General features: G+C 40.7%; 1 protein-coding gene across 3 annotated transcripts in view; it reads right to left on the reverse strand.

Moving 5' to 3' along the window:
- The window catches only part of atrnl1a (attractin-like 1a), a 398015-nt gene that overhangs the window by 293634 nt on the left and 83708 nt on the right, over positions 1-20673 (reverse strand). For all 3 annotated transcript variants that reach the window (XR_007892410.1, XM_051648603.1, XM_051648604.1), the window contains exons 11-16: positions 13247-13331; positions 12268-12479; positions 5068-5186; positions 4828-4944; positions 4428-4560; positions 1870-2057 (exon numbers count right to left, since the gene is read on the reverse strand). Coding sequence is in view for 2 of the 3 variants with exons in the window: in XM_051648603.1 (XP_051504563.1) it covers positions 1870-2057; positions 4428-4560; positions 4828-4944; positions 5068-5186; positions 12268-12479; positions 13247-13331 (854 nt within the window). In the remaining variant the exon portion in view is untranslated. The remainder of the gene's footprint in view (positions 1-1869; positions 2058-4427; positions 4561-4827; positions 4945-5067; positions 5187-12267; positions 12480-13246; positions 13332-20673) is intronic.

Below are 20673 nucleotides of genomic sequence, written 5' to 3' on the forward strand. Positions count from 1 at the left end.
ATTTAGAAATAAACCTACACAGTGAAACATTTGGCACATCTGGACTCAACACACAGAAACTTACCAAGTAAATTGCAAATGCTAATGTTTGCTTATTTGGACAGAAATATTTGTCAGGAGGTTTGAAGGTGTTTAAAGACCCTTCTTAAAATGAGATACAGAGCAGAGCTATTTAAATATACTTGCAATCAAGAACTACATTTTGTAAACACATCAGGAGCAAAGAAAGTAGTGCTTGTGTCAGTCAAACACATTAAAGGCCCTGGTTACACTTGGTATTAAGATGAATTTGGGCAATCTGACAGTCGAGACACATCACCGTTTACATCTGGTCATAATATGCATTTCTTTTGACCATTTGTGTTTGGATTTCAAGGGGAGTTTCTCTGATTCATGATGACATACATCAATCACTACTTCAATGTGTTACTGCATTATAAAGCGCAAAAGAGTAAAAGAAGAAAAGAAAGCACAAAAAAACAGACACAATGTTTTTCCCAATTATGCTAGCATTTATTATAAGCAAAAACACAAGGTTTAGAGCAGAATTCTCAGTTATTTCAAAGACTATTTTGCAGAGATGGGCCACTTCTATTAAAATGAATAGGAGAAATTGGAACGCCCAACAGTCAATGGATGTAGAAAAGGAAGTCCCGCCTTCCAAGAAAAAGAGCAAATGACCTTTTAGATACAGACATCGACTGTCAATCAGCTCAAGATAGCGCATGTGCATTAGCTATACAAGCCAAGAAAATGTTGTTTTTTAGTGTAATCTGAGGGAAAGAAGCACAATTTATGATTCCAGTGTTGTCAGATTTTACTGCTGATTTGAAATATGTTCTTTGATCGTAATCTTAACTAACCATTTTGGAGATTTCGGTCTTTACCCGTTCACATAGATAGGAGCTGCACTTTCATGACTGGAGATAGCTTCCAGGGAGCATTTCAAAGATGGCTGCCAGTGGACTCACTAGCTGGAAAGACTGGTTATTTTTAGTGGAGTACCTGTATTAACTGAGCTACAGATGTGTGTGCTTTTTATCTGTGTCACTGTATGTTGATATCAGAAGGTTATTTTCTTTCATAACCATATGAATCCACCAAAGTTTATAACTCTTGTTTTATCACAGTGGTTCATTGACAAATGAGTTGGTGGTGCTTAGCTGTTGTCCAAACACATTCGAATAGATGAGCGTTTACACTACGAGCCCAGTGTGGTCATATGCGTTTGACCACATTCAGTCACCTCTGATTGGGACTGAAGTGGACGAAATGTTTCGGTCTCTGTTTACACTTTTAACATTGTCCTGTTTCAAACAGATTCAAACCAGGTTTAAACGGAGTCTAAAAGAACTTTTGGTGACAGTAACTGTTGACTGTGCTTGTTTAATAGTTCACCCAATAATGATTAAATTTTCCATTATTTACATTCTGAACCCATAATCTGTTATTTTGTTCCATGGAACACAAAAGGAACCTTTTTTTTTAACAATCTTTTACGCTGCCATTGCGACATGACAGTTCATAATGACCAGAGCAGTCAACTCTAAAAAGTGCCATTTTTTAATCTGGATGATATGGCGGGCTAGACATAAGCCTCGGCAGATGTAAAGAATGTCAGTGAATAACAATTTAAATTTCAGTTTGTTTCTGACAAACAATTATCATTTGGCTTCAGAAGACTTATTGTAGAATACAGCATACAAGTCATATTGATTTGTTGGTTTATTAGGTTGACAGCCCTAGTCACTATGAACTGTTGTTAAAATTTTGGGCTGAAATATTCCTTTAAATAAACAATCAAGATCAACACAAAACCAAATAAACATCCAAACATCACACAATAGTCACTGATTCAATTTGACTCACCCTCCCCTGCAGCTGGTACTTCTGCAGCTCTTCCAGAATAAAGTCCAACTGTTTGGCTGATGTTAAAGAGGCAATGTTGCCATCCAGGTTCTTACAGTAGTGCTGGGCATTATCATAACTCTCCTTACTGGAATTCAACCTGAGACATGCATCTCCAATCTGACTCCAGCCTTCCCCGCACAAGTATGCTGTAAACAAACAGAGAAATCCAGAGTAGACCCAGGCTTCTGTCCAAACAAGGCCTTCCTCGAACATGGAGACTTTAACACATGAAGTACTAAGACTGCTCACTCATGCAAACAAACCATTCTGATGTTGATACTGATTAAAGGGAGCCTACATTATAATATGTATTATAAATCCCCAAACAAGCTAGATACAATATATCAAACTACGTAATGAAAATGTATCTGTAATATTGTTATATGTGTAAACTAGGAACATGCTAGTCATATGAACATAAACATAAGTGAATTGTATTTGTTATGATAGTGAGGACTACTAACTGATAAAATTAAGCACCATGCTGCCCTCTGGGGTTTTAACTTATTACAGAAAGCAGTGTGAGTAATTATCCACAATAACAGTTAACCACAAACACCCACATTTAAAAATACTCCTCAAATTCCAGACAAGCAAAGCTAGGGGGAAATTAAACAGTCATAGTCAACTAAGAAACCACAGAGCACTAAAAATGGCAAAAAAATAACCATCCCTCCTATCAATTCAGACTCTGGTTACATTTTTTTTTTTTTTTATGCAGCTGATTAACCTCTCAGATAATAGATTTCATATGATAAAGAGAGAAACAACAGAGGGTGGGAGGGGAATAAAAATGAAAAATACACTTTGGGTTCTAAGACAGACTGTTTAGCCAAATATGGATGTATGGTTTTAGCACACATGAATAATTATTACACTTCCATTAGGCTGAGGTCAAAACTCTTGTGTGATGTAATATCCAGCTGCAAAGGTTTCCATTTTCCATGTCTGCATATACATTTCTTCACTATGGAGTTTATGTCCTTTGTAGAAGTTGTTTGTCAAGGCTGTTTGTGTGTTTCTGTGTATGTACGTATATGTTTGTGTGGCTTCATGTGTTGTGCTACCATTCAGAAATATGACAAGCAAGCAATCAGGTTACTTCTGGCTGATGTCCTTGAGAATATACCAATATCTGAAACAGTAGCTATATTCACAACGCAATAGAATATGGCTGCTTTAGTGTTTCAAATACGGTTCTGTTCATACAAATTTAGTAATAAATTACCAAACTGACTCCCTAAAAGCATTCAAAGCCACTGTCAATAAATTATGATTTGATGGAACACAACTGGACTTGTAAAATTAAATTGTCAACTTTAATAAGACTTCATGATAAGTGTTATTGTAATCTTAAATGCTGTAGCATGGCTAATGCAAGAATAGAAAAGGGGCTTGAATTTGTCTATTCATTCATAGTGAAAATATTTAAGCCACTCCTGTAAGCGGTTGTATGAACAGGACTTTTTGAGACCTACAAAGATGACAGTTGTTTTGTCAAAATCAAACACTGACACTGTGCATGTAGCCAGAGAAACTGCACGAGAAGAAATGAGATCAAACCCTGAACATATGATAAATTCTCTATACTCACTAATTAAACTCTCATGAGTAATTTCATAAACTTCAAGCAAGCAATTATTTTTGGCCTACTTCTACTATACTCTAGAAATTGTGTGTGAACATTTGAGTGCACTGAGTGTATACTTCTAGAAAAAATTAGTCAATATTTGTGAGCATGTTTAATTGGTTTGTGTGCGGTTGAGTATCTCTACTGGAGACTTGAAAATGTAGAGCGTACATACAAAGTGTGAGCCTACTTCAGAGAATAAAACATTTCTTCCCAAGGGAAACACTATAAGAATGTTAATAATGCATCAAATATCAGCATCACTTTTTCCTGCTCTCAAACTGGATCAGATGAAAAAAGCAGGTAGAGGTGCCCTAAGAGTCTTGAAATGTATTTCCTTTGTTTTTGCATATGATAGACAGACAAACTGAAGCGTAACTGAAATTAAAGGTGCTGTAAGCGATTCTTCAGCAATTTTGCCAGTTTCCACCATTTTGCTACCTTCAACCACAAATCCTCTCTCCAAATCCCCACCCTCCAAAGATATGTCAACAAACCTGAATATGCTAAATCATTCACATAAGAGAGCACTTTGTATTGGCCACTCACATGAATCATTTTTATTTTTTTTTATTTTTTTTACAGAGCCTAGGGCTGTCACAAAAACAGATGTGATTTCTGTAGGGTAGTAGGGACATTTTATGTGTGGTATTCCTAAAATCACTTATAACATGCACAGAATCCACAGTGAGACTGGTTATAGTGTAGCCTGTTATAGGGTAAATCTATTATGGGAGATGTGGACCCTGACAATGCAATAAATAACCATGTAAAAGCCAGTTGAAAAGAATTAATGTCTACATTTATCACTGTTTATACGGGTATGTAATTGCTTTGTTAGTCCATCCATCCATCCATCCATTCTTTCCTCTATCCTTCAGCTCACCAGGAAGAGCATGGCATTCCTGTTGTTGTGGTTCCCACTGGCAGTTGATGTTTCGGGAACAACTCCTGCAATTCACCAGCTTGCTACAAACTTGCTCACTTCGAACATTGCATTTGATAAAGTTCTTCACAGACTGTAAAACAAGAAGATTGGAAAAGAGACATGTTAAGTGCTTCTGTTACAACCTCTAATTCTAAGGTGATTTTTACATTGACTGGTGGAAACGTTTTGCTTAGCAATGTAACTGCTTAACATTATGTGTCATCTTTTAGCAAAATAAATCAGTGGAAGCCCTACAAAAGGTTCATTTGCAGTAAGCATGACATAAAAGAAATCAAGAGGTAATAGATGTTAGTTCTCTCCATCAATCAATCAGTTCATAAACTCTGCAACAGCATACCATGCCGTTTTTTCGTAAACCGGGTCTCCAGATGGAAAGCTGGTGCTCCGACAGCATGGCAGGAGGAGGGTTGAGGTACAAGGGACCTCGAGGGTGGTGGGCAAGCTCAACTGTCAGCTAAATTCAGACAAAACATGACAAAGCAAATTTAAAGGTTATGTTAAATTGCTATATATGCCAACGCTTTTCTAAATGTAATGCTGATTTTAACTGTAAGAACTGAAAACATGATTGACTTACGACAGTACAGTTGCTTGAAGAAGGAATGCATTTTTTGTCTTCACACCATTGGCAGTCATTGGTGTTGGCCGTACAGGAAGCACAGTCTGAATACTGGTGACATTGCTTATCCACTGAATCTATGGATAAAAAACAATTGTTGTACTGTTGTTTCTATTTTTTGGGGGGTTCTACTTGTTGGTTTGTTTTTATCATTATCTCTGGGAAAAGGAAGCCACAGAGGAACTGGCTTTTGTCTGGAATAGATTCATAAAGCATAAACAACAAGAAAATCCTGAACATAAGCACAAAGGAGTATATGAGTGTTATGTTATTACTAGGAGTGTACCAGTTCTCGATAAAAAAACGAACCGTACAGTTCACCACCCACAGTTCGGGAAGCATTGGCACCACAGTCGGTTCACCTCAAGTTTAATGACGCATCTGGAGCACAAGTTTTGGTGAAGAAAACAAAGCGTCAAACAGACAGGCACAGTTAGAACCTCCGCTAATGCACCTGAATGGATCTGTAGATGGATACGCTCTGCCTGTGTTTCAAGTGGGTCAACTTGATGACATCACTGTTCTGCAAACGTTGTTTGTAGTTGAAAATGGCAAGTAGAGAAAACGAGCCACTGATAGAGATGTTTACAAAACAAGCACTGTTTGCAGACGTCGCTCAACACGAGTGCCGTACACTGGTAATATATGTCAATAATGTGCATGAGGGTTTATTTAAAATGTGCACGCAAGTTCTTCCTGTTTCCTTGCGCGGCTGTAATCTATCGCGAGTGTCAATAATACACTTTGATTAATGGCATTAAGATGCCGTTATAGTAATACATTAATACATGATTAATCTTTTATGCTGACATCACCCAGGGAAAGAGCCGCAGGTGAGCCGAAACGGCACACACTCCCTTCCAGTGCTAATTCGGACAGACATGAAACAATAACTAATGCGTTTGGGGTGTTCATGTGGGATTTCCACGTATGATTAAAATACTTGAGCAGAATTATCACAACAACCCTTCTCGTATGCATTTTAATGACAAGGTTATTCCTTTTTTAGTGATGTACAGCTTCCGAATATTGAATATATGTTGAGATTAATTTGAAGTGCACTTTATATTGATGCATGTAGCGTATTACTGCAGGTATTAAGCTAAAATGTTGATTTAGTAATTAAAGAAAATGTTGTTGTTTTTTTTAGTTAAGGACCCTGACAAAAATTTGCCATGGTTCTACTATAGTAATATTGTAGTAGCCATGACTGCTGTCACCATGGTTTTCTGAACAGTGGAATGGAGAAGACAAAACAGGTTTTAGCAATGAGACATGAAATGTAGGGTTAATTCTAAGTGAACGGGGAAGAAACAAACGATAGGAAACAGGGTTAACTTTCCTTGCTATGCGAAAAGGGCCAATGTATTTCTGGGAAAGCTTCCTTGATTCGACCCGGAGGGGAAGGTTCTTGGTGGCTAGCCAGACTCTTTGACCAGCTCGGAAATTAGGGTCCGTCCGGCGGCGGCGGTTAGCCTGACGTTGGTATCTCTGGGAGGTCTGAAGAAGGGCACGCCTAACCTTCCTCCAGGTCTGCCGACAGCGTTGGACAAAACGCCGGGCCGAGGGAACGCCAACCTGTGACTCTTCCTCAGGGAACAATGGGGGGGTATACCCGAACTGGCATTCAAAGGGGGATAGTCCAGTGGCCAAGGACAGGAGGGTGTTGTGGGCATATTCTGCCCATATGATGTAGGTAGCCCAAGAGGTGGGGTTATTGGCCGCCATACACCGCAGAGTGGTCTCCAGATCCTGGTTAATCCGTTTTGTCTGGCCATTAGACTCTGGATGGAACCCAGATGATAGGATGGCTGTGGCCCCAACCAGCTTGCAGAAGGCACCCCAGAACCGGGACGAGAACTGGGGCCCTCGGTCGGAGACAATATCCAGGGAGATTCCAAACACCCGGAAGACATGGTTCATGAGGAGCTCTGCTGTCTCTTTGGCCGAAGGCAATTTGGGCAGGGGAATGAACCGTGCGGCCTTAGAGAACTGGTCCACAACCACCAGGATGACAGTGTTGCCCTGGGATGGTGGGAGTCCCGTGACAAAGTCCAAAGAAAGGTGCGACCATGGCCTACAGGGAACGGGTAAGGGATGGAGCAGTCCCTGAGGTCGCTGCTGTGTAGACTTTCCCTGGCTGCACATGGGGCAGGCCTCCACATAGACCTTTACGTCTTCCTTGATGGACGGCCACCAAAACCGCTGTTGGAGGAAGTCAAGAGTGCGAGCATTTCCTGGATGGCACGTCAAGGGAGACTCGTGACTCCACTGCAAGACCCGGGCCCGGGCAGATTGAGGGACGTACAGGCGTCCTGCCGGACCACCTCCTGGGTCTGGCTCTTGGGCTTGAGCTTCTCGCACCAACCTTTCCAGTTCCCACTGAAGGGGTGCGACAATCCTAGACCTCGGAATAATCGATGCCAAAGGCTTCTCCTGTGTCTGTGGAGAGTAGGCTCGGGACAGGGCATCTGGCTTGATATTCTTGGTGCCGGGTCTGTAAGACAGGAGAAACTGAAATCGATTAAAAAACAATGACCATCGAGCCTGCCGAGGGTTAAGCCGCTTAGCCTGCTGGAGATATTCCAGGTTCTTGTGGTCCGTGAGCACCTGAAAAGGGTGCTGAGCCCCCTCAAGCCAATGGCGCCACTCCTCCAAGGCGAGTTTAACTGCAAGCAACTCTCAATCCCCCACGTGGTAGTTGCGCTCGGCATCCGACAGGCGACGAGACATGAAGGCACAAGGGTGTAATTTCCCATCCTCACCCCTTTGTGACAGGATGGCCCCAACGCCCACCTCTGAGGCGTCCACTTCCACCACGCAAGGTCTTTCTGGGTCCGGGATCGAGAGAATGGGAGCGGAAGTGAAGCGGCGCTTGAGCTCCTCGAAGGCCCCCGCTGCCTCTGGACCCCAGTGAACCTTGATTCCTCCTCCCTTGGTCAGCGCAGTTAAGGGGGCCACCACGGAGCTGAAGCTCGTAATGAACCTCCTATAGAAGTTTGCGAAGCCGATGAAACGTTGAACCTCCTTAACTGTGGCGGGAATAGGCCAGTTGAGGACAGCTTCATCCTTCTTAGGGTCCATCTCCACGTGGCCAGGAGTGATGATGAACCCGAGAAACTGAGCCTGGGTTACGTGAAACTCACATTTCTCGGGCTTCACGTAGAAATGGTTGTCAAGGAGTCTCTGGAGGACTCTGCTGACGTGCCCCTTGTGCTCCTCCAATGACCCAGAGAAAATGAGGATATCATCAAGATATACAAAGTCGAATTGGTTAAGCATGTCCCGGAGAACGTCATTTATCAGTACTTGGAACACAGCGGGGGCATTGGTGAGCCCGAACGGCATCACCAGATACTCATAGTGGCCCATGGGGGTGTTGAAGGCTGTCTTCCATTCGTCCCCCTGTCGGATCCGCACGAGATGGTAAGCATTGCGTTGATCCAGTTTAGTAAAAATGGAAGCCCCTTGTAGTAGCTCGAAAGCAGTGGCCATGAGAGGAAGGGGATATCGATTCCGAACCGTGATCTTGTTGAGGCCACGGTAATCGATACATGGCCTAAGACCCCCGTCTTTCTTCCCCACAAAGAAGAAGCCCGCCCCGGCCAGGGAAGTAGAGGCACAGATGATGCCGGCTTCCAGTGATTCCTTAATGTAGGTATCCATTGCTGTGCGCTCGGGGGACGACAGGGAGAAGATCCAACCCCTGGAAGGGCAGGAGCCGGGGAGTAGCTCAATGGCACAGTCGTAGGGGCAGTGAGGTGGTAAGGAGGTAGCCCGGGACTTGCTGAACACTGCCTTGAACTGATGATAGGAACTGGGGACTCGAGACAGGTCGACAGACTCTTGAAACTCAGAACTAGGGGCTGAGGGACTCAGGCAGATGAGATGGCAAGTGGAACCCCAGGTCTGAATGGTGCCAGCAGACCAGTCGATCCAGGGATTATGTCTGCGCAGCCAGGGGTGGCCCAGGATAACAGGATACTCGGGGAGTCAATAAGATAGAAAGCCTCCTCTTGCTGGTGTTGATGGATGGTAAGTCGCAGGGACTGAGTGGCCTCTGTTACTCTGCCAGGTTCCAGAGGTCTGCCATCCAATGCGTAACTGCCTGGGGATGAGGAAGAAGTTGGGTAGGGATCCCAAGTTCCTTAGCCAAGGATAGATCCAGGAAGTCACCTGCGGTGCCGGAATCGATCATGGCCTGGACCCGATGCTGGTGGCCCTCCCAGAACAGAGTGGCTGGAACAGCTAGAACGGCGTTAGTAGGAGAAGCTCTAATTTTCCCCATCACAGCCCTCCTGTAGCTGGGCAGGGATAACCGTTTCCCGAGAGCTTGGAACAAGTGGAGCGAAAGTGGCCGGAAGCACCGCAGTAGAGGCAACGTCGCTCCCTCATACGACGTTCCCTCTCGTTGGGAGAGAGCCTGGAACGACCCAACTGCATGTCCTCCGGGGAATCATGGGGCTGTTCAGGAGCCGGGGAAGCCCTGAGCGCAGGAATATGGACTGGGGAAACAGATCTGCTCACAGGAACTTGGGACTGAGACGCCTTGCGGCGAGCCACCCTCCGCTCTCTCAGGCGATTATCCAGGCAGATGGCCATCGCAATGAGGGACTCGAGATCAGCAGCTGGTTCTCGGGTGGCTAACTCATCTTGAAGGGGCTCGGACAGCCCTCCTTGAAAGCAGACCATCAATGCCTCATTGTTACATCCACTTCCTGCCGCAATGGTCTGAAACTCGATGGCGAAATCTGCAGTGCTGCGGGAGCCTTGATTGAGAGTAAGCAGACGCTTGGAAGCTTCCCGACCACTGACCGGATGGTCAAACACTCGCTTGAACTCTTCTTCAAAGGCCGCGTAGGATGCACAACAGGCATCCTGGGATTGCCACACCGCAGAGGCCCAGGAGAGTGCCTTGTCTGAGAGAAGGGTAATTATGTATGCAATCTTGGAGCGTCTGTAGGAAAACTTGAGGGCTGGAGCTTGAAGGTCAGAGAGCATTGGGTGAGGAAACCCTGGCAGGAACTAGGATCCCCAGCAAAGGGCTTGGGAGGTGGTAATCGAGGCTCTGCAACTGAAGTAGGCCTGTTGCCACTCGGGGGTGAAGCAGAGGGAGGCGAAGCACCCGGGAGCCGTTCAAAGCTGGCGGAGGGAACCCATCACATCAGCCAGGAGTTGAGAGTGTTTGGTCATTAGGTCCTCCTGATGGCTGAGAACGGCTTCATGGTGCTGGAAAGATGACTTGTGTTGGGCAATCACTGCCAACAGGTCCTTGGAGGTGAGTGTTTCTGGGTCCATGTTGTGACTCGGTTTTTCTGTCACTGAGCCACGGGAGTGGTAATGTTGGACCCAAATGAAACACTTAAGGCAGTATTCCAGGAGATGTAGATTTATTTAAAAAAAAAAAGTCCTTGCAAAAATGAATCAACTAAAGTTCTTCTCGGACCGAGGTATAAACCACATAAACAAAAAACAATGGGTAAAACCAAAGGAGAAAATAAAACTCCACGAGGGGAGAAAACTAAGCCAGTGAACAATTACAATCAGTGAAAGGAACTCAGGATATCTTACTTGGGGTAGCTAGAGAGGCTTTAGCGAGACAAGGCAGGAAACACAGGGCAGAGACTCAAAAACCGAGTGAGGAACCAAGGGAAAAAAACACAACTTAAATACACTGGGGGAAACAAGGCACAGGTGAGCTGGATAACGCTAACAAGGCCACACGAGGAAGAACTAAGGTAGAGGAGAACACAGGGGACCTCTAGAGGCATGGAGACAAACTACAGGAGGTAGGATGCTGACATTTTGTTTTAAGGATTTTTAGATATTTTACAGGAAAACAATACAAAAATTATTATCAGAATTATTAACATAATTATTTTATCAAAGGTCTTACTAGAAAAAAATTAATTATGATCCAACGTGAATTTACTTGATAAAAAAATATGATCATGCCTGGTAACATGTGCATGTAAAATGGCTAGACATAGCATTTTAGCTTAGCATAAAGCTGACAAGTTACACAAGGTTTATTTCTATTTCTTCTGCTCCAAACTTACTTCTCTGTCTGCTCGTATGAATGTAACACATCATAAGAAAGTGTTTCACCGCTGTTCAAATGCACTTTGGATCGCATCATTTATATGTATAAATGGTTTCCATCTGAAGGGACTAAATATTAAATGAAACAAATGACAATAAAATGCAAAGTAATCTCTTCAGTAATCAAAATACTTTTTGAATGTAACCGTATTTTAATTACCAATTATTTAAATTGTAACTGTAGTGGAATACAGTTACTACTATTTTGTATTTTAAATACGTAATCCCGTTACATGTATTCCGTTACTCCCCAACCCTGTCCACCATTGTGTGACCAGCCCAATGAGAGAAGTCAACCAAACTGTGTACAATGAAAAAGTACCTCAAAAATTACATGCCTCTGAGATAAACACAATACAAGATAATCCATCATGAACGTGTGTGTCATTTCATTACTTAATTAAAGTCCAATCCACCTTTGAAACCACTCCAAAATCCAGGTAGTAATTGCACTAATCCTCTCAGGTCTAGTTTTGCCCACAGACAAAAACATCTGTATCCACAATCACTGGAGTCTGGTTTCATCGTAATCATAATTGCATCGCTATGAGATTATTATGCGCCGGCTGACCTTTTGTTCAGTGAGTTATCAAGAGGCATTTCCAAAGTCAGGCAGGATTTACCCAATGGTACACAGGTAGTATGCTATCTAAAACAGAATATGTGAGTAGCTCTCAATATAAACTTCCCTTTGTATCAAGTGTAAATAGGATTATAAATGGATTAACAATAATCTCCTGATGGCAGATTTATGGGAAGGACAAATGCACTCCAGGTGTGTGTTTGGACATACTGAGCAAACAGTCCAATAGATGCACAGTGAACTTGCCCCCAATGGCGAAAATTAAATAGGTGCAAGGAAATCCAAGCACAATAGTATGAGTTAACATTTATAAACATCACACATTATTAATAAATTATATCCAGGCACTCAATATTAATATAGAATGCACAATAACAGGTTTGCGACATTTAAGCAAAAGCTTTGAACGTGGCTCATTCAATCAGATTTAGAGTCTGTTTTATATTATACGTTTTAAAATTACAGATTCTTACTGTTCCGTGCAGGGCAAAAGGAGGCAGGCAAACTGTCATTAGCATGGCTGGAGTCCCGCTGGACACAGTGTTCATTGACCCAGACACAGCGGATTCCAGGACCAGCGCTCTGACAAAGATCCACCTCAAGGTAGGCCTCACAGCTGGCAGGCTTATACACCAGTACATCATTCAGAATCACACCAGAGAAACCACCAAACACGAACATCGAGCTGAGAGGAACAGAAAAGACAGACCTTTTTCATGTGTTATAATAAGATGAATCTAAAGTAGCCTGTCAAGAACATTCCCGGGTCATAATTCTAACCAAAATTAAGAGAGAAAAATATATTTTTTATGCCAACATAAGCCTACTCCCCCCCACCCCCCCACCCCCCCCCCATAACCATAATTAAAAAAAACTGATATATTTTTGTATACATCATGGTAATATATGCTGTACTGTCTTTAATTTGTGTTAAGATAGATAATAAAAAAAACTTCTGCATTACAGAAATTAAAATCTTTATGGTAAAAAACTATAATTCAAGAAGTCAAAAAATCCTAATGATCCTTAGAAGATTGCATTTTTTTATGCAAAATATAATTTCCTATTGTATTTCTTATAATTATAGGATGAAATGCAACCAGACGATTGAGGATGATAATTTGCTTATTTGACCTGATGAAGACCCATTCAAGGTAGTAACGATGTCAGTAAATTGGAAAGTTTAGTGGTGTGCCAGCGTTTTTTCTCATTTTTATGTAAAAAAGATTCAGCCATTTACTTTCAAAATAGCTTTTTAAAGAAATTGAGAGAAAAGGTAACACATGTGAGTGATTTTTCTCCCCCACCAATGAGCAGTTTTACTAAATGAACTTCAAATAAATTTAAGTAAAATAAGTGAAAAAATAATAACCTGGAATTTTAAGATGGCAGACTCAGAGTGAATAAACCACCGGTAACTAGGAATGGAAAGACACCACATCAAGACCTTACCCATTACTGATAACTGCTGTGTGTCCAAAACGATTGACATCCCAATGAAGATTTGGCTTTGGCAGAACTGTCCACTCATCACATGCTGCAAAGAAAACACACAAATAATTCTAAATAGAAACAATGTTATGTTGTTAGATCTTAACAGGAAATTATGACTTCATTATATCCATAAATCTAGCAATATCCCATTAGAAATTTAATATTTTATTCTAAGAGATGTTTTACTCATCAGGATTGACAACCACAGCAGCAGTCTGTAACCCTATCCATGTAAACCAAACCTTTTCACTGAGACACCTGTGTGTACTGAGCTGTATGTATTAGTCCAGGTTACATGAGCTCTGTGGCATACAGTGCATTCATGAAGTATTCAGACCCTTCATTTTTTCAAATTTTGTTATGTTGCAGCCTTGTACTAAAATGCTTTAAAAAATCACATCAATCTACACTCCATACCCTATAATGACAAAGAAAAAAACTGATTATTGATGACTTTGCAAGTGTATTAAAAAGAAAAAACTGAAATATCACACTGACACAAGTATTCAGACCCTTTGCTATGACACTTTAAATTTAGCTCAGGTGCATCCCATTTCTCTGGATCATCTTTGAGATGTTTCTTCACTTTGATTGGAGTCCGTCTGAGGCAAATTCAATTGATTGGACATGATTTGGAAAGGCACACAACTGTCTATATAATATCTCACATCTGAAAAAGCATATCAGAGCAAAAAGCAAGCCATGAGGTCAAAGGAACTGCCTGCAGAGCTCAAAGACATGATTTTGTCGAGGCACAGATCTGGGAAAGGCTACAAAAAACTTCGGCTGCATTGAAGGTTCCCAAGAGCACAGTGGCCTTCACAATTCTTAAATGGAAGAAGTTTGGAACAACCAGGACTTTTCCTAGAGCTGGCCACCCGTCCAAACTGAGCAATCAGGGGGAAAAGGGCCTTGGTAAGAGAGGTGAAAAAGAACCCGATGGTCACTCTGGTTGAGCTCCAGAGATCATGTGTGGAGATGGGAGAAACTTGCAGAAGAATAACCATCACTGCAACACTCCACAGATTAGGGCTTTATGGAAGAGTGGCCAGACGGAAGCCTCTCCTCAGTGCAAGACACATAAAAAAGCACCTAAAGGACTCTCAGACTGTGAGAAACAAAATTCTCTGGTCTGATGAAATGAAGATTTAACTGTTTCACCTCAATTCCAAGCATCATGTCTGGAGAAAACCAGGCACCGCTCATCACCTGCGCAATACCATCCCAACGGTTAAGCATGGTGGTAGCACCATGCTGTGGGGGTGTTTTTCAGCGGCAGAGACTGAGGGACTGGTCAGGGTTGAAGGAAAGCTGAACACAGCAAAATACAGAGATATCCTTAATGAAAACCTGGTCCAGAGTGCTCAGGACCTCAGACTGGGCCGAAGGTTCACCTTCCAACAGGACAATGACCCTAAGCACACAGCCAAGACAATGAAAGAGTGGCTTCGGGACAACTCTGTGAATGTCCTTGAGTGGCCCAGCCAGAGCCCGGACATGAACCCAATCGAACATCTCTGAAGAGACCTGAAAATGGCTGTCCACCGATGGTCCTCATCCAACCTGACAGAGCTTAAGAGGGTCTGCAGAGAAGAATGGCAGTAAATCCCCAAATCCAGGTGTGAAAAGATTGTTGCATAATACCCAAAAAGACTTGAGGCTGTAATCGCTGCCAAAGGTGCTTCAACTAAGTACTGAGTTAAGGATCTGAATACTTATGTCAATGTGATATTTCAGTTTTTCTTTTTAATAAATTTGGAAAGTTATCAATAATCAGTTTTTTTCTTTGTCATTATGGGGTATGGAGTGTAGATTGATGTGGAGAAAATAATAATTTAAAGCATTTTAGCATAAGGCTGCAACATAACAAAATGTGAAAAAAATGAAGGGGTCTGAATACTTTCTGAATGCACTGTATGTTCCTTGCAGGCTGCCTGATCGGACACACTCTCTCCTAAGAGCGTTACACGCTCTTTAATTCAGTAATTAGCTGCGCTTATGGTCAGTTAGTCAACAGGGAGAGAAGAAAAAAAAACATTATGTTCTACAGGCTTTGCTGCTAGATACACAATGTTGACATGAAATTCCTTTGGTAAGTTGTCCTACATTGTGACATGCAAACCATCCAAACTATTATAAACAGCATTTATACATGGAGCTTTAGTATACATGAACCTCATATTAATTGAGAGACTGTCTGTAATATTTCTACTTTAAAAAATTCATTTGTCACAACGTAGGTCCCTTTAAAAAGAACTAGTGAAGGCAAAAGGGTGATTTAAAATGGAGGAAAACAAATAGTGAACAGTAACAGGTCTTAAGATACAAAAGGTTTATTTTATTCTGATCATTTCTTTTCATGACACCAAAACCTGAATGGTTTATTACAGTAAATTTTCAGAATTACACCACTTCCTGTCGCCCAAACAATGAGGCTTCACTCTTTTTAGTTGAACATGATAAGCATGTGCTTTGATTCTGAAGGAAACTGCTGCATCACACATTTCTTTGCCTTAATGCACGTTGTGGATGTAGCCTTATCGTGACATGCTGAAGACATTTTAAACAAAATTATATAATTACTACATACTGTTTAAGTACATGTACAGTTATTCCAGATACAGAGAAAAATACTGCGGTAAAAACTACATTTCACAGTTGTTTCCAAGTCTTCACTGGATTATTGTTAGATATGGTGCATTAATACAGATATGATGCTGCCGGTATCTGAACAAGAAGCAGATCTGTAATTAAAACAAATAATTAAATTATTATTACATAATATTACATGTTTAATATAAAATACTTCAGCCTGCATAAGATGACATTTAGTCCAAACAAGCCCAAGCAGTGTATTCATGCATGCAGCAGAGAGAGATTGTGGCTATTAATTGATTTTAGATGACCAGATGTATTTTTGAAATATTTATTGAAAATACCTTGTTTCATACAGGTTACTGTATACTTTGCTTGTGCTGATAATTGCCCCACATGGGGGGAAAAATTAATTGCTTATTATCATTTATTTTGGTTGACGCAAGTCCCTTATTTTGAGCATGTTTTTCCAGACCAAGGCTGTGTTTCCCAAAAGCAACATAAGCTTAAGCAGATCATGTTACCAACTGGAAAAAATGCAGCAGAACACTGAAACCAGAATGAAAAAATACAGTTTCTGCTCAAACGAAACAAAATTAAAAACATTTCATTTTTAGTCCCTGCGTAAGACACATAACACAGATCAGCATAAAAAACGCATCTTTGAAAATGACAATGCATATTAGGGGTTGGGGAAAAAATCAGTTTACCAATGCATCACAATTCTTTCTTGACTGAAGTTTTGTAACAATTTTAAATGAATTATTATTGAAAACCAAAAGAATCAAACATTACAGATACAGGTCAGTGCCATGTGGTGTGCAGCACTGCAAAAACGGCACCAAGGGCACATCTGCAGCTGCATTTATACCATGCCCTTATTCTTTGCAAACAAACATACATTGGGGTGTTCAGATTAGTTCAGTTTAACAATGTTCTGCATCCTGAACTCTATAATTAAAAGAAATAAATTATTTATACAGGAATTATAATAATATACATTATAATTATATACATGAATTAGCCTACGGGACACAATATATCATAAGCTCAAATGTTGATTACTTTTACGCTGTTGCTGAAAAATTCAGATTGAGGCTCAAGGAGCATTGAGAATCATTTTGTAATCCGATTGTGATTCCCTGAATTGAAATCGTTTGGAATCGTGAGATGCATAAAGATTCCCACCTCTGCTTAATATAATATAAAAGCAAATCTGTACCACAAGGGAACAACTAAATCCAGTGGCAGACTACAATGTTTTCAGTCTGACAACTAAAGCATTTACCATTTACTCAAGTGAGCCATAAAAAGTGACATTAAAAGAAACTTTAACCAGGCCTCTGTAAACTACATCTGAGCATGTAATGGCTGTGTGTTTTACAAGGTTCCTTAAAAGCCATCACACACTTTCTAAGACAACACAGACTGCCATTAAATGAATATGTAAATTTGGCATTTACCCCTCAGAGTTCTCAAGCTAACAGGGAGCAGTTAAAGGAAGTGTGTGGCCAGGTTGCAAACAACCCTCTTGAGTGTAGTGCTAACTAAGCTGCAGTTTAACTAAGATCACACAAGCATTCACATTCAATTTCATCTCAGAAAACAGGCCAAATGCCCACTCAAAGAGGATTTGATGGAGATTTGGCTTAAATTTGACTACTATGACTCTTTTAGATGGTTTTACAGCAGAAGTTAATACATGCATCTGGAAAATTGATAAAGAAATCTCTATCCTGGAATGCCAGGTAAAGTTCATTCATTATGACAGGATATTGCTTTTCACTGCATTGAGACATTTCACCAGAGGTCCAAGTGGCTTCATCAGTTGAAGGATAATGGGAATATCCCTGGCATGTAACCTTACCATACACTGTGACATCATGCAGCTGGTAAATTTCTGTGGGAGTTACTTCACTGAAGGTGGGAATCCAAATTGCTTTGTGCAAGTGTTAATTGGAGTGAAATGCCAAGGATATTTCCATCATGCAACAACTGATAAAGCAACTTAGATGACTCAAGGAACATCTTCAAACAATCAAAAAGACAAACCAGTTGTAATGAATTAACTCATCCTGACATTCTTCAATGACTTGGATGAATTAAATCCTTCACGAATACATTATCATGTTTGTTGATCACATTTCTGGTTTTCTAATTAAAGCAAATGGTTTTGAAATGTGTAATGTCTGTACCAATAGCAGCACCAAATATACACTCCAAACATCATTCTTTTAAAAAAGTAAATACATAAAGCAAGCATTGTCCATTCTTTTAACAAAGTAAACATCACCCAACATTGCAGGCCACCACACCAGTCTGGAGTGATTCAAGGGTACAGACATCCCTGAGTTCTTAAATGTGCCCAGGGTGGATGAGAGAACAACCAGACAACATTGTCCAAACCTCCATAGATCTGAAGGTGACACCAAGATTCCCTAAAATGGCAAAACGGCTACTGATAGTTATCGTTGGCTCTGCCTACATTTAATTTCCTTACAGGATATTGGCTCAAGTCCTATCACTAATGTATAGGAGACAAAGAAACAGAGCAAAGAAACACTGTATGATAAGACCAGACAGAACGAAGGTAGAGAAGAGGAGATGCAGTGGGAAGGAAATCAAACCTATTTTAATTGCGAGCTTAATCAAATGTTTTTGTGCCGAGGCAATCTGCTCTACCTAGTTTGTTAGTTGTATAAAAACAAGTTCTGTGCACAAAAAAACACTGCTTTCAAGCGCCTCTTAGAGAGAGTGCTACAATTTTAATTAGTTCATTTTCCCTGAATCTAATTAGAGGTATGAGAGTGGGGGAAGACATGGCAAGTGGGGCATTAAACACAAATGAAAACTGCTTTCTGTGTCGTCCAAAATTTAGTCCCTCATTGCTGGAAAACAGCACAAAATAAGCTAATAATGACATTCCCTTCCAAAACTAACTGTGAGGAAAAAATAAAAAGAACAAAACAAAAAATTAATGAAGAGTTGCAATCTCTTAGTGTGTTGCTGAGTAAAATGAACGAGGGTTGAGGACATGATAGGACAGGGACCCTGCCACAGGTGGGATTAATTAAGTACTAAATCAACTAACTCAAATATCAAGAAGCAGATTAATGCATTGAATGAGGAAAAGGAAATTAAGGCTGTGTTCCAATTCACATAATTACTCTATGCACTATAAGTATGTACTTCACTGGTGATAGGAAAGTACAAAGTTTTCAGTATGTAGAAAGACAGTACAGCAGTATTAGGACATACTAGTAAATCATAAAATTGTGTATTGATTCCACAGACCCACTTGTTGTATAGTACTGCTCTCAATGGCTTCTGGTTTTAATTAGGGATGTCCAGATACCATTTTCTTTTCCTCTATTTTTTTTTTCTTTTTTTGAGAACGAGTATGAGTACCGATACTTTCTTTCTGATACTCACCAATACCGATTCAGATACCTGTTTGTTTTATTATTTTTCTGAACTCCATATAAACAGATTATTTTAAATGTTATAATCAAAATGGTGTTTAAATAAATTAATGAATTAAAACTTTAATCAAATGAAAATATAACAGTTCATGTTCAACATAATTAGAGGCCATGCAACGAAGGTGCTGTGGCACCTATTGTTTTTGTTAGTATTATTATTACTATTCCTCCCCAATGGGAGTCTATGGTAGCCCATAGAACCGTACATAGGAAAATGATGAAATGTGGCACACTGATAGGGGTGGTCATGAATTGCCCCCATACCAAATTTGGGGTCTCTAGGACATATAGTTTAAGTCAGAAGTTTAAATAAACTTAGGTTGAAGTCATTAAAACCACTCCACAGATTTTATATTAGCAAACTATAGTTTTGGCAAGTTGTTTAGGACATCTGCTTTGTGCATGACATGAGTAATTTTTCCAACAATTCTTGGAAAAGACAGATTGTTTCACTTTTAATTGACTATATCACAATTTCAGTGGGTCAGAAGTTTACATACACCAAGTTAACTGTGCCTTTAAACAGTTTGGAAAATTCCAGAAAATGATGTCAAGCCTTTAGACAATTAGCATATTAGCTTCTGATAGGGGGTGTACTAAATTGGAGGTGTACCTGTGGATGTATTTTAAGGCCTACCTTCAAACTCAGTGCCTCTTTGCTTGACATAATGGGAAAATCAAAATAATTTTTGAAAAAAATAAAATAAAACTGTGGTCCTCCACAAGTCTGGTTCATCATTGGAAGCAATTTCCAAATGACAGAAGGTACCACGTTCATCTGTACAAACATTAGTACGCAAGTATAAACACCATGGGACCATGCAGCCATCATACCGCTCAGGAAGGAGATGAATTCTGTCTCCTAGAGACGAACGAAGTTTGGTGCGAAAAGTGCAAATCAATCCCAGAACAACAGCAAAGGACCTTTTGAAGATGCTGGAGGAAACAGGTAGACAAGTATCTATATCCACAGTAAAACGAGTCCTATATCTGGTGCACTTCACAAAACAGATGGCATCATGAGGAAGGAAAGTTATGTGGATATATAGAAGCAAAATCTCAAGACATCAGCCAGGAAGTTAAAGCTCAGTTGCAAATGGGTCTTCCAAATGGACAATGACCCCAGGCATACCTCCAAAGTTGTGGCAAAATGGCTTAAGGACAACAAAGTCAAGGTATTGGAGTGGCCATCACATAGGCCTGACCTCAATCCGGTAGAAAATTTTTGGGCAGAACTGAAAAAGCATGTGCGAGCAAGGAGGCCTACAAACCTGACTCAGTTACACCAGTTCTGTCTGGAGGAATGGG

The sequence above is a fragment of the Myxocyprinus asiaticus genome, chromosome 21 (genome assembly GCF_019703515.2).
Source record: "Myxocyprinus asiaticus isolate MX2 ecotype Aquarium Trade chromosome 21, UBuf_Myxa_2, whole genome shotgun sequence".
In the NCBI taxonomy this organism is placed as follows: Eukaryota; Metazoa; Chordata; class Actinopteri; order Cypriniformes; family Catostomidae; genus Myxocyprinus; species Myxocyprinus asiaticus.